Source organism: Bufo gargarizans, chromosome 7 (assembly GCF_014858855.1).
Source record: "Bufo gargarizans isolate SCDJY-AF-19 chromosome 7, ASM1485885v1, whole genome shotgun sequence".
In the NCBI taxonomy this organism is placed as follows: Eukaryota; Metazoa; Chordata; class Amphibia; order Anura; family Bufonidae; genus Bufo; species Bufo gargarizans.
Window position 1 is genome coordinate 181,978,189 of NC_058086.1, and position 13,777 is coordinate 181,991,965.

General features: G+C 39.6%; 1 protein-coding gene across 1 annotated transcript in view; it reads right to left on the reverse strand.

Annotated features, from left to right (window-relative positions):
- Window positions 1–13,777, reverse strand: part of LOC122944237 (voltage-dependent calcium channel subunit alpha-2/delta-3-like) — a 234,698-nt gene that overhangs the window by 175,763 nt on the left and 45,158 nt on the right. Inside the window, exon 9 of the mRNA XM_044302472.1 lies at window positions 8,006–8,086. Coding sequence (XP_044158407.1) covers window positions 8,006–8,086 — 81 coding nt within the window. The remainder of the gene's footprint in view (window positions 1–8,005; window positions 8,087–13,777) is intronic.

Genomic DNA, 13,777 nt, shown 5'->3' on the forward strand with positions numbered 1-13,777 from the left:
ACAGCCTGACGGATAGCTTTATCACAGGTATGGAACCAGCCTAAGCAGGGGATGTGATAAAATAACAAAATATGTGTTACTCACCTAGAAAATACCCTGCCGATTCAACATGTTTAGGCTGGTCCCTGTTGCTGTCCTGCAGTGATGAAGTTCTGACTACCGCTGCAGCCAGTCACTGTCCACTGACTGACTGCTCTGGTCACATGTGTATTATAGTCAAAACATTGTCACTATAGGACAGCAACAAAGACTGGAGGGAACACTTGAGTGGCAGTGATGAAGAGGCTGGGGATCTTCCAGGTGAGTGATACTTATTTTATTATTTTATCATATCACCTGCTTTTAAAGTCAAGGACAGCCCCTGACTAGATCTTAATATAGAGTTCAAAATAAAAATGGCTGAAATGACATGATATATAGAGTGCAATTTTTTCTTCTTTACACCCCCTGTGGTACATGAACACCAGGATTTTTGTACATTGCTCTTCGTGGTCTGACTTCCTACCATCTAATACCATGTAGCCAAGTTAAAAACCAAGGAGAGACTTCTGTGGATCTCCTGTATCATCTCAAAAACACAATTCACCAAAACGAGTACAAAGGAAAAGTGTAAAAGCCAACAAGGTCATGTCTTCATTTTCCAAAGGCAAAAATATTAAAACACACTGACAAGTCCCTTCCCAACCACAAATTTCCCAAGCATCTTAAAAATATCCCTTTCAATATGGTGAATCTGGGCACTTGGACATCTTAGTAGGTGTCTATAAGCTAGAGTAGAGAGCCAGTGCAATGAAAGCTCCTGCTCTAAGGAACTCAACACAGCCTTGCATTGTATGGTTATTTGTTAATTTCAGTGGTTGTCATGTAGCCATTTCAATCTGCGCTGCACAGAGCTTTATCAGCTGATCATCAGTGGTTATAGAAGTTGGATCATGGTGAACAGGCTACATTCTGTGAAGAGATTGTACAGATGGGAGAACCTCTTTAAAAATGTTTTCTTCATAGGGAAACCCCTTTTCTCTACACTTACTGTTCAAATAACAAAAATGTCATACTTTGGAGTCCTTTATACAGATCTTCAGCTGTAAATGATATTTTTACTGTATTCATTTAAGTCTTTGACTCATTTGCATCATAGTTTTGAATCTGTTCTTAATGGTAACCTGTTATGTTGAACATGGTGGCTGAGCTGCAGGAGGATCGGAGCAGATTGATATATATATTGTTTGTGGGAAAGATTAATTAAAACTTGCACGATATACAGATGTAGCAGGGTTAGCACTCAAACTCTTAACTCAAATTTCTTAACTCATCGTGTTATCTTGAAGCAAAAGCCATTGAAAAGCAATTGAAGGTGTTTGCTTAGTTTAGATAACACATCTCAGAAATCTCAGAAAGCATGAATGTTAACTCTACTACATCGGTACATTAAAATTCCTGTTTATTCTGGGCTTTAAGTCCAGGAGGCGGTCCTATCAGTAATTGACAGCATTCCCTCTATGACACTGCATACAGAGAGAGCTGTCAATCACTGATAGGACCGCCTTCTAGGTGGTAAAGCCCAAAATGTGCAGGAATTTAAATGTATAAATGTTATACAGAATCTTTTCCAATAAAAGTATACATCAATCTGTTCAGCTCATCCTGCTCTATAACATGCTCCCTGTAGCTTACATTGTATTTTCATGGTGACAGGTTCCCTTCAGTGGTAGCTTTGAGTGTAGTTTTATATACTGTATATATACTAATGCATCTGTGCAAAAAAACTGTCAAAAAATTGCAGAAAATTGAGCAATTTTAGCGCTTCCAGGATTTCTACATTTTTTTCCGACATGCTCAGAAAGAGAGTGGGCCATAAAAGAAAGGGTAATGGCTTCACAGGAAAAGAGAGCCCATCTAAGATCAGCCATTTTGCAACAAAATTGTGCCACAATTCAGGCATAAAAATCTGTCTCAAAGTAAGTCAACCAGTATAGAGTCATTATTGGCCATCAATAATTTTTTTTTGGGAAAGTCTTATTTCAATCCATTTTACTTTATCTTGCTATTATGATTAATTTTTATTCTAGTAAAAATAGAAAAATGGAAGAAGTACATATTCAGCTTTGACTAGAACTCATAGTTATGTCTGTCTGCTATAAAATATTTACAGTTACGTAACTTTTCATGGAAGCACGATTATATGAATAAGGTGACACTGGGACTTAATGTGATTATTGTGATTGTCTAAATCAAGGGTTCTTGTTCTTTCCAATGCTTGATTTGCTCCAGGCTCTATGATCACTAATTACTGTTGAGGCTTGTTAAAAAACAACACAGGAAAAGGACGAATTCAGATGGCAAAAGATGACAAAAATACAAAAGCTGTCCAAGGGCTTTATTTCTAATGCTTTCCACATTTGTCCTGTTTTTACATTCTGGCGACACTTTGTTTTGTAACCTAGTAATGAGAAAATTCTGTTGATTTTTCCTAGATTTTAAGTCCATTCACAATTGTTGATCACACTTTAATTGCCATCTTGTTGCATTTAGTAAAGGTTTTGATAAACTGATGAATTCTTTGATGTTTTTTTAAAAAATTTACTCCGGATTTAGAGTTTTCCTTTGCCTAATAGCCAAAAACAATATTTACAAAAGCTTCTGGCTATGAGGAGAATATTACACATACACACTGTCGAAAAGATATTTCTCAATTAGGAGTGAATCAGAACGGACCCTATGTAGAGGGCTTCAGTTAAAGAAACTTTTAAGATAAAAAAATGACCTTGTTTCCCATAGTCATCAATAAAATTACATCTTTCACTTTGCCAGAGTTTTAAAGATTACAGTTACATTAGGATTTATTATCATGGGCACAGTAGACACATTAGCCAATACAAAATGCCAATTGTCGGGGGATGGAATTAGATTTCCAGATCACAAGTTATGTATGTTAAATTCCTCACCTTTCAATGAGCCCTTTTGGCACTTAGGACCCATAAGAAGGCAGATCTATAGGCATGTATTCATTTTGCAGAGTAGTTCAAGTGATTGGAAGCTGAGCTGCAGTACCCAAGAATGTCCACTACACAGTGTACAGCGCTATGGTGTTTCGACACTGTAAACTGTTGAATTCTAGGAACCACTACTGCAGGTAACAGCTGTTCAGTGGGGGTGTCGGTGTAGGACCTCCATTGATTTGATATTGATCTATCCGGTGGCTAGGTTATCAACATTTATAACCTGGAAAAACCCTTAGAATCTAAATGCTCTCTAAATGCTAGAAGCCACGTATGGTCAATATTTAGCGGCATCCGTTAATTCTCCATTTGTGATCCTGACAAATACGCTTGTAATAGAAAATGTAGCTCATCTTCTAAATATAACCAATGCCAATGTTAAATGCCACTACTACTGTGCAAATCCGAGTTAATCTGCAAGAAAGGAATGTTATTGCTGAAAATGTAAAAACAGATGGTGAATCCCATCTGAAACACAATGCTGTATAGCTCAGTGGTTGGACCCTATAGTTTAATATTCCACATGGGCCCACTAATATAAACGAAGAGGAACAGGTTGGAGTAAATTGATTTGTAGAAATCAAGTTTAGATGGATACAAAGGAGAGACTGTAATAGCCATATACAGTGTCTACACACTACTAATAGACTTATACTCTCTATTCTATATACATAGACATTGTTGATGGCTTTTCAAGCCTTTCTCTGGCTGCGGCAATGTCTAGTTTAGCAACATAGTAGACTCTTATAAACGATTTACTGGAATAGTCCATCCAGGAGCTACAGTAAATTAAAGGTGTGCCGAGGCAAATTTACTAACGCTGCCTAAAATATAGACAGCGTAAACCAAGACAGGCTTTCAAGTAGAGATAAGAAAATTGATTCTAATATTTGGAAATTCAACCGGAATTCTTCAAAAGGTTGTGATCCTACCAAATGCAGATTTTGTGCAACTCAATTCAGGAGAATCAAGGAGGGACAGAGAGAGAAAGTGAATGAGCGAGACAAAGACTCTTCCAGGAAATTAGAGCACAATTTATTTGACCCAAATCAATGGTCAATTTGGCCACAGGGGCTCAGGCTGAATGAAAATCTGGGGCATGGCATGAATCTGATTGCCTAACTTTATACCACCTAATGGTTAGCTCATATTACAACACAATGTTGTGCCAAATCTTAAGGCATTCCCCTTTCTGCTAAGCCACGTCACTTTCCCTATAAGTCACACTGCCTTGGTGTGGGGTGAGATGGATTATTCTTTCAGCCTACTTGCTTCATAAATGTGTCTAAAGTCAAGTTCGCCAAATTGCACCAAAACTTTTTGGCCCAAATTATGCCAGAATTCAGGCAAAGCCATATTAGTAATATTTTGAATGACACTGACAACTGGTAAGGCCCACAAATTACTGTATTCTGGCTGGTGGGTCTCCAGTAGAAAAAATATTGAGATACAATTTTTTTTCCTTTTTGCCATTATACATTTTATCCATGAATTCACAATTATTAAAAGCATTATCCCCCACTGATCACTAGAAAGGGGGTCTCAAGAACTCTGAACAAAGTGGTAGTCGTGAATGTCTAGAACCACTCCATTTGGAGTCTATGGAGACAGCTAAGAAGATAGGCAACAAATGGAACAGTAGGAGACATGTTTGCCCATCGCTCCATTCAAACTCTTCCTCCCTGCATTTGTGGAGTGAAAAGGAATAGAGTTTTTGGGATCCTGTTCTGTAGAGGTTGGGACCCGAATGATAACACATTTATCACCTACGCCGGTAATAAATGTTCATTGTGGGAAACCCACTTTGAGCACTTAATTTGTTTATAGTCATACAAATAGATTGGATTGTATGACGTCTGGATATGTCAACTAATGTGTATGAAGAAAAAAGTGATGAGATTTAAGATTCAGAGGCATAACTTTGGTGAACATAGGCGTTGAAAGTCCCCTGTGGCACTGGAAGGTGCTTAGTACTATTAATTGTAGGTGGTCGTTGAGGAACCTTCCTACAGATTTGTCTTAGACACAAGGGCTGCAGTTTATATCACGTATTATTTGTCTCTAGTCCAATATAGAAAATATGAGCTGGGGATTGAAAGATTAAACTCTTTTACATGGTGTACCTATGAACAATGTATTAAATAACTCACGAAAATGGAAATGAAAAAGAAGTGAGCAAGGCCATCCACTGTAGAAGGAATATTCTTTAAAATGACTTCTATTTTATTTATTTTTTTTACAAAATGTTGATAGGATTTTCCAGTGTTACAAACATTCAGAGCCCTTGTATGTACTAACGAAAGCATGGCATGATTCATCACTGTTAAAGATGACCTCTCCTGACATGTCTGTCTTAGTAACTACTTGCATTCCCCATGTAATAACAACTCTGGAGAATTTATTCTTAATACTCTATTCCTGTATTATAACTTAACAACAGTCTGCCGTAAAGGTACTGCTGGGTGTTACTAGTGGTGGGTGTGTCTAACTCTGCCCAATCGGTGCTGCCAGTGTCAGACAGTGCAGGGACACACCCCCAACTGGTAACACCTATCTGTACCTTTACTGCAAGCTGCTGGCAATTCATTCATAACTTCTAGCAGAAATGCCAGAGGAATGGCACAACATAGAGACATAAGAATAGATGATTTGTTATTACATGGGGAATGGATGCAGTTAATAAGACAGACATGTCAGGAGAGGTGACAGCTCCACTTTAATTCTATGGGTCTGGGCTTTCAAATATGGAAGTAAAGCATTGCTGTCACATTGCATTAATCTCAAATAATTATATTACATTATGGCCTCTCATCCTCTCCCTGTGCAGGAATTGCTAACAAAGTCTATGCATATTTCGAGATACGGTAGCAGCAGTCAACTGTGAGAAGAAGACTTTATTACGATGCAAGCAATGTGTTACTGTATGTCCATACGACTTCCCTTGACTGACTGAATGGATGCTGCCGCTTAGTATAATTGCTGTCCTGCTGTTAAAATGAAACTATTATGTTTAACATAAATTTCAGTGCTGGAAGGAAAACTGGAATGACAGTATTAACCACTTTAGGACTAAGTCATTTTTGGCCTTGGCCTTACACATTCTGAATCGAATTGTAGTAAACTATAATTCCTGAAGTTCTGTGCTTCCCCCATTCTTATATTGTAAGAGACCTAATGGATCCTTCTTAAAGGGAACCTCTTGCATTGAACATGTTGTCCACTCTGCAGGCAGCATGCTATAGAGCAGATTGACTTTTGGAAAAGGAATCAGTATAATTTGATATTAATTCATTTCAATTCCTGCTCATGCTGGATTTAGGAGTCCAGTGGGCGGTTCTACTCATCACTGATTAACAGCTATCCCTGTATGCACAGTGATACATGGAAGGCTATCAATCACTGATAAGTCTGTCCACTGGACTCCCAAGCCCAAAATGACCAGCATTACATTACATAATTACAATTTACACGATCTTTTCCCGCAAGACTATATGTCAGCTCCTCCTGCTCCATAACCTGCTGCTCACAGATTAGATTTTCGGTACAATGAGACCAGTTCTCTTTAAAACCACCCTAGATGATATTACTGTTTTACCTGTTACAGCTGCCACACGTTCAGGTTTTTTTAGGTAGTTTTTGAAGCGAAAACCAGGAGTGGATTGAATGAATAAGAGAAGTTGTGTCTACTCTAAATACTTTCTCTCCTCCTATGAGTCACACATATTTTTATCTTCAAAAACTGCATCAAAAAGCCTGAACTTGTGGCAGCACCTTTAGGGATTCCTTCGGTGCTTCAAATTATGCATTTTGTATGGTCACTGTCATTATAACTATGTCGCAGTGAAAAAATGCAAGTTCTCTTATCCATCAATGGTGCCATAAGTTATTGAGAGTTTTGTCACATAATGAAAGCTACATTTTTGTAAGCAAGGTACTAGAGATGAGCAAAGTATTGAAAAATTTGATTTGGCTGCTTCGCCAAATAAAAAAAATAATTTGCTTTTTGACTAATTACTTTGTCAGGAAGGGCATTTCTTTGTAAGTAATGGGTGCAATGACAGGGAGCGATGATTGTGCCGCTCCCGTCATTGTCCCCCTCAGATGCCGCGTTCATAGCTGATCACGGCATCTGACAACAATAATAGTGTAAAATGTAAAAAATCATTACACTTACCTCCTCCCGTTTGATCACGAAGAGTCAGCCACCGCCATCTTGATTGAAGATCGAAATATCGCGCGGCCCATGATGACATCTTCACGTTGCACCGCGTGGTGACATCATACAGGATTTTGTGCGATGGTCGGCTCTTTGCGCTCAAACGGAGGAAGTAAGTATGATTTTTATTACCACCCTTCGGCTTCGCAGCAAATCTAATTTTCCCTGAAATTCGCATCGAAGTCCACTTTGTGTACTAGGTACATTTACTTTGTACTATTGCAGAAATCTCTATGAGAGTCAAACATTCTGTTATAAGATATGAAACTGTGATTCTGTGGCAATGGAAAATGAGGTTAAACTTGGAGCATTAAGACATTATGCAACATAGTAGTCACACAATCTGCAATTCAGCTGTACTTTTTATGTACAAATAAATTATAGAACATATTGTTCAGTGGTTTATCAAGCATGTAATTTGAGGGGTCCCCTAACTAGCAATTTGGTAATATGAAATATTGAGATGTCTTTGTAATTGCATTGGTGAAACACTCCTAGATGTAAGGCATTAAACCGCTGTATTGCAAGTACTGTTATTATTAAATGAATCACTTGTAAGCGGCCAAAAGTCATTTTTTGGTTAACCAAACCAATGAAGACGATAATTGTTTTCCAGTGAAGTTTTAACGGTGGCTGAAAAGACTCCTGTGTGTGGCATTCATGAACCCATCAGAGATCTGTACAGATTGTCGACCATGCACTTCAGTATGTAAAATACTTATTTGACGCAACAATATAATAATCTGAAAAAAACTATAATATAGCAGAAAAATAGACACATGGAATTTACCTGCCACCACTGGTGATTTTCGGTCATCAAGAAGCTGTATGGCTGTACTGGCGGTAACAACCATACTTCTGTTCACTGAACCTAAAATTATAGAAAGGAATGTTAAAATTTAAAGATGGAACAACTATAGTAACTAACCAGCAGTGCATTATTACAATGGTAACAGAAATGTAAACTCTAAATATAAAAGATTGCTTCATTTTATGCTTAAAATCTAATAATCTGAACTGACTGTAAAAATGGAACCGTAATGGGATCACATATTACCCCATCATTCTTAAATGTAATTATATTTTTTTGCAAAGTGCTGCAGTTTAAAGAGGACTTAGATACTGATGACCTATTGTCACGGTCACTCCCAGGCTAGGTGTCAGAAGGTCAGAGAGGCTGTCTGCACGTGATGTCATCTGACAGCCTCTTTTAATTTCACTTTGTTGTTGATGGTAATGACCACACCTCTAGTCAGGTGCAGCATAGTGGTCATTACTATTTAAGTCTGGCTACTCCCTTCACTCCTTGCGGTGTATAGCTTAATTTGCAAGTGGAAGAACTGGTGTGTGTTGTCTCCTCTGGTGTTCCTGCTCTTTCTTCTACTTCAGGAGTTAAGTGTCTCACTCCTTTGTATTTGTTTTGTGTTGTTTCCCCTGCCTTTTGGTATCTGGTCTGAGTCAAGACCCCTGTTCCTTCTGCTTAAGGAAAGGGTCGTCTTTGGGCCCTATCACTACCTCAGGGCTTTACAGGGCAAGTCAGGCTTTAGGTTCCAGTGAACGAACGGTCCTACCACTGAGGTCCGTCCATTCGTTTAGCAGCCAGGGCTAGGGTTAGGATTCATTAGGTGGTGACCTTTTCCTCTTCCTAGATTCTAGGCCAGATACCCCCACTTGTGTTTGGTGTAGTGTTCCCTCCCACATCTCGTTGTGACACCTATCTTCAGTATAGGTAATCAATCTTCAGTATAGGTAATCAATGTCACATTTCTGAGCAACCACCATAAAACTATACAGTGAATGAACCCAGAGGCAGAAGGCTTCATACAACATGTAGTATGCTGTACTAGTGTACTGCAAGTGAATGGAAGCTGGGCTACAGTGCCCTGGCACAGCTGCTACACATTGTATGGAGCTATCTGTTTCCAACTCCATCCTCTGCATACTTTTCAGCGACTGCAGTTGCCATGAACAGCTGATTGGTGGGGGTCCTAAGTGTCTGATATTGATGACCTATATTTAAGGACAGGTCATTAGTATCTAAGTCTTGGAAAAATCCTTTTAAACTATGACACTAAACAAATAAATGTATTATAATAATTATTTTTTTACATTTAGAATTAGTTTTTTCATCCAAATTTGTATAAGTCTCCATCCTCTAACATGTAGAATACAGTATGGGCCATGGAAAAGGAGCAGTAATGGGCACATACTATGCCCCACCATTTTTTTTTTAAATGCAATTGTAAGGTATAAGGGTTCAGCTACAGGGCGACATGTGTTGAGCGACACGAAAGTCACGCAATATTTGATCTTATGATTGTCAATGGTGTCGCAATGTGACAAGGGACATGCTGTGACGCGACAGTTGCGTAAAATCCAGACCTGATACAGTAGATTTTGTGTTGTACATAGCAAGCGGTACCCAGCTTGACTTTAATGGAAGTTGCACATGACATGCAACTCGCCCATCTTGCCTGTGACTTGGCTGTGTTTTCAGACAATTCACAGTTCTAAAATAGTCAGGTGACAGCAAGTTGCAGCCAAGTCACACATATTTTTGTGTGTCGCACGACTTTTCTGCAACTCAGAGTCGTGTGACAAGTCACCGTGTAACTAAATCCTTAAACTGCAGAAAACTACTGTATTTGTTATTTTATTTCATTAGCTCAAACAATTTAAATGATAAAAAAAAATTTTTCTTAAAGGGGTTGTCTCACTTCAGCAAATGGTATTTATCATGTAGACAAAAGTTAATACAAGGCACTTAACTAATATATTGCTATAGTTCGATATGGACGGAGGTGCTGCGCATGCGTGCCTGAACATGCTCCCATGGTCCAGGCCACCAGAGAGGCCAGAACTTTTTCCTAGAGCATGCAAGCACTGCCACCGCTGCTGGATTGAAGGCTGGTCATAACCTCTGGAAACGAGCAGTGTATAATGTGATGGAAAAATAAATCAAGCTAGCAAAGGAGGCAATATGGAAGATCACAATACATTAGTAAGCGCCTTGTATTACCTTTCTCTACATGATAGATGCCATTTGCTGAAGTGAGAGAACCCCTTTAAAGAGGACCTTTCATCAGTTTTGACATAGACTAATTATGGTATTAACTTGTAGGGCGGCCCCCACTGATGCCATGGGTGTTTTTTTTTTTTTCAAAAGGCCCCCCCCCCCGGTTCGTCTGCTGTGGCCCCCCGATGATTTGGCGCGCTGTATTATAATGAGCAGTAAACTCGCAACAGGAAGGAGACACAGTCTTCTGCTGTGGGCGTCTCCTTCTCCCTGGCTGTGAGCTCAATCCAATCAGAGCGGACCGCTCACAGCCAGGGAGAAGGAGACGCCCACAGCCAAGACTGCATCTCCTCCCCGTTGTGAGTTTACTGCTCATTATAATACAGTGCGCAAAATCAATGGGGGGGCCACAGTGGACGAACGGGGGGGGGGTGGCTTTTGGAAAAAAAAAAAACATGGCATCAGTGAGGGCCGCCCTACAGCATTTGTTAGAGTGTTAGAGCCACATAGAGCCACATTGGTTAATACTGCTATTCCAGTAATCATTATGATCACTGGGTTTTTTCATGTTATTGTTATAACTTTGACATGCTGTGTTTTTTTTTATAATTGTATAGTTTGATTTATGCATCCTTTGATTCAAAATGCAAATGAGAAGGCACACCGATCAAGTATTGGACCCACACCGATCAAGTATTGCTGACTAGAGATGAGCATTTTTTTTTTAAATTTTGATTTGGCTGATTCACCAAATTTTGCAAAAAAAATTGCTTTGTCATGAATTACTTCACCACGAAGCGCATTATTTTGTAAGCATCAGGTGCAGTGACAGGGAGCTGCGACAGCCGTCATTGTACCCCTCACATGCCGCATTCATACATGATCGCGGCATCTGAGTGTAAAAACTGAGTAAAATTAACATTAAAAAAAATTCAAGCAAACTTGACGCCTCCATTTTCTCATGACGAGCCGGCCGCCGCCATCTTGCTTACATCGGCGCGAGATGACGTCATCACGAATGTCACCATGTACAGAATTTCGGACGAGATCTTCAATCCAGATGACGGCTGGTGGCCCATTGCAAGCAAATGGAGGAGGCAAGTATGATTTTTTAGTTTTTTACACTATTTCAGGTTAAATCGATTCGCTTTGAGGCGAATCAAATTTATCCTAAAATTCGGATCGAATTCCACTTCATGGGATTTGATTCGATCATCTCTATATCCTGATCATTTAATAATTCATTGTGGCAGGTCCCGGTGCCAAAACAGAAATCTACACCAGCAAGGGGGCTGGCAAATATTTCTGCTATAATGTATACCACTTCCCTTGAGTAGATTATAATAAATGTGCTGGGCCGGTTATAGCTGCCCCTGGACAACCCTGCTCTGCCCACTTTTTGGATATGTGGCAAGCAGAACTATAAACCCCCAATGAGTTTCAAAATGTTGTACAACCGTGACATGCGCCAAACTTTGAGGCTTTTTGACGTACACGGGATGATAAATGCCTCCTTATTTATCTTGAATCTCACATATTCCTAATGGATCAGATCTACCTACAATGGAACCAGTTAGCTTTATGCAGTCTTCTGGGATGGAAAATGCTAACCATTTCCCACTGAGGTCATGTGTTTTTAATAAAGTAATAGGCTCCATTGCCATTAGTATGGGGTACTGTTGCTACAGTAGATGCTACAGTTATTACTAATTAGCATGTTCCAAATGGCCATTTAAGTTCAGAAAATATGTGTTTAAGAGACACATACCTGTATATGCATGTACTGTACAACAGAAATAAACCAAAAAGCAGCACCGGAACACTCTACTAGATCAGATTAAATTGTAATCTTATAATGGTGCGGCCTTTACTAAACCAATATTTTATATCCCTAATCTGGTTTTTTTCTGTGCACATCTAACTTTATGTTCTAAAAATACTGAGGACCTTCTGAGTTATTACAACACCGCAGAAACACAAGTTGTTAAACTCAATTTAATGACTGGTAGTACAGTGAGATTCTGACATGACATGAGGTCCGGGCCCATCTCCACACACATTGGCCTTTGGCTGATTCCTTGTACTGAACGTGATTTATATTAGAAATAGTTTGCTTCGCCAAATTATGAAAACATTATATCTCTTTAACCACACCATCCTCTCGATAATCTGGACATTCTCAAATGGAGATGTCTTGGCTGCAGAATCAAAAGTTTATTGAAATGAGAACACTGAAGACTGGGATGTTCTTGAAGACAAGACCCAGGAACCAGGACTTCAGCTCACCAGATGCTGGATAATTGCAAGCCCTGCCCATTAACAGTTGCAAATTACTAACCAATTGTCTCTATTTAAACATTAAAATTGAGAAAAAATAGTCTTTAGTGAAGCTGAATTTTTTTTTAAAAAGAGGGCTGATTTATGGTGTTTTGATAAGGAGGAAGCGTCTAATGTGTAGTCAGTGATTGTGAAAATTAAAATTGCTGTGATAAATTATGAGAAACAGAGGTGAGTAAAAAATATGCAATTAAAATGTTCAGTGCATTTTATCCAGAAGTCTTTTTAAGGGTATGTTCATTTCTGAGCAATGTTTTACACCTAAAGAGGTTGGGGGGTCTTTGGTAAACCTCCCTTCTTGGGCAGACCTGAAAAAGGGAAGAATACTTAAAAGGTTTCTGTCATGAGAAAAATCGTTATGTAGCTGACTGATATTAGCGATGTGCTGAGGTCAGCAGTACATAACAGTATGTTTGTTAACTCCCTGCCTGCCGCCGATCTCTTAAAAAACAGACTTTTATATTATGCTAATGAAGCCTCTAGGTGCTATGAGGGCGTTGCTGCAGCACCTAGAGGCTCGGTCTACTCGCCTTTTGGCACGCCCAGGTCCACTTGATTGACGTCCTTCTTCTCCGCATTGTCCTCATAATCCCGTGCCTGTGCCGTCCCGCTTAGTATTCTGCGCAGGCGCAGTGAGTGAAGAACGCTCAGTTGCTGCCAGCTTCCTCATTATGCCTGAGCCGATTACATCACAGGCCTCCCCGGCAGACCTGCTTGGCAGCAGCCGAGTGTCCTTCACTCACTGGGCCTGCTCAGAATACTAAATGGGACGGACTAGAACTGCATTCACAATTTTTTAGGCTTCAGAGCTCAAATCTCCTAAAATTATGTATCTTCACAGCACTGCCTGAGGCAATTTGTCTGCTGTGAGTCATCTTCACACCAGGGACTGTAGAGTAATCTGTTGTAGGAACGCTCTCATGGCAGTATAGGAGTTCTGCCCAGGTGTTAGCGATGTGTCAGCAAGCTTGTCGACTTTATAATAGAAACCAGCAATATTTGAAATCTACTGTAGAGTCTCTTATTTACTTTCAAAGGTGTCCAGGTTTTTCTTTCATTTGCCTCCCAGCCAGCAGTACCAAAGGAGAAATCGATACTCACCCGCTCCCTACTGCTACAGTGTCAGGCAGCACCTCACTACTGAGGACAGTCATTGAAAAACACAGACTAGAAGCCCGGTGCAGAGTGCCTGGGAGCCTCAACAGGACA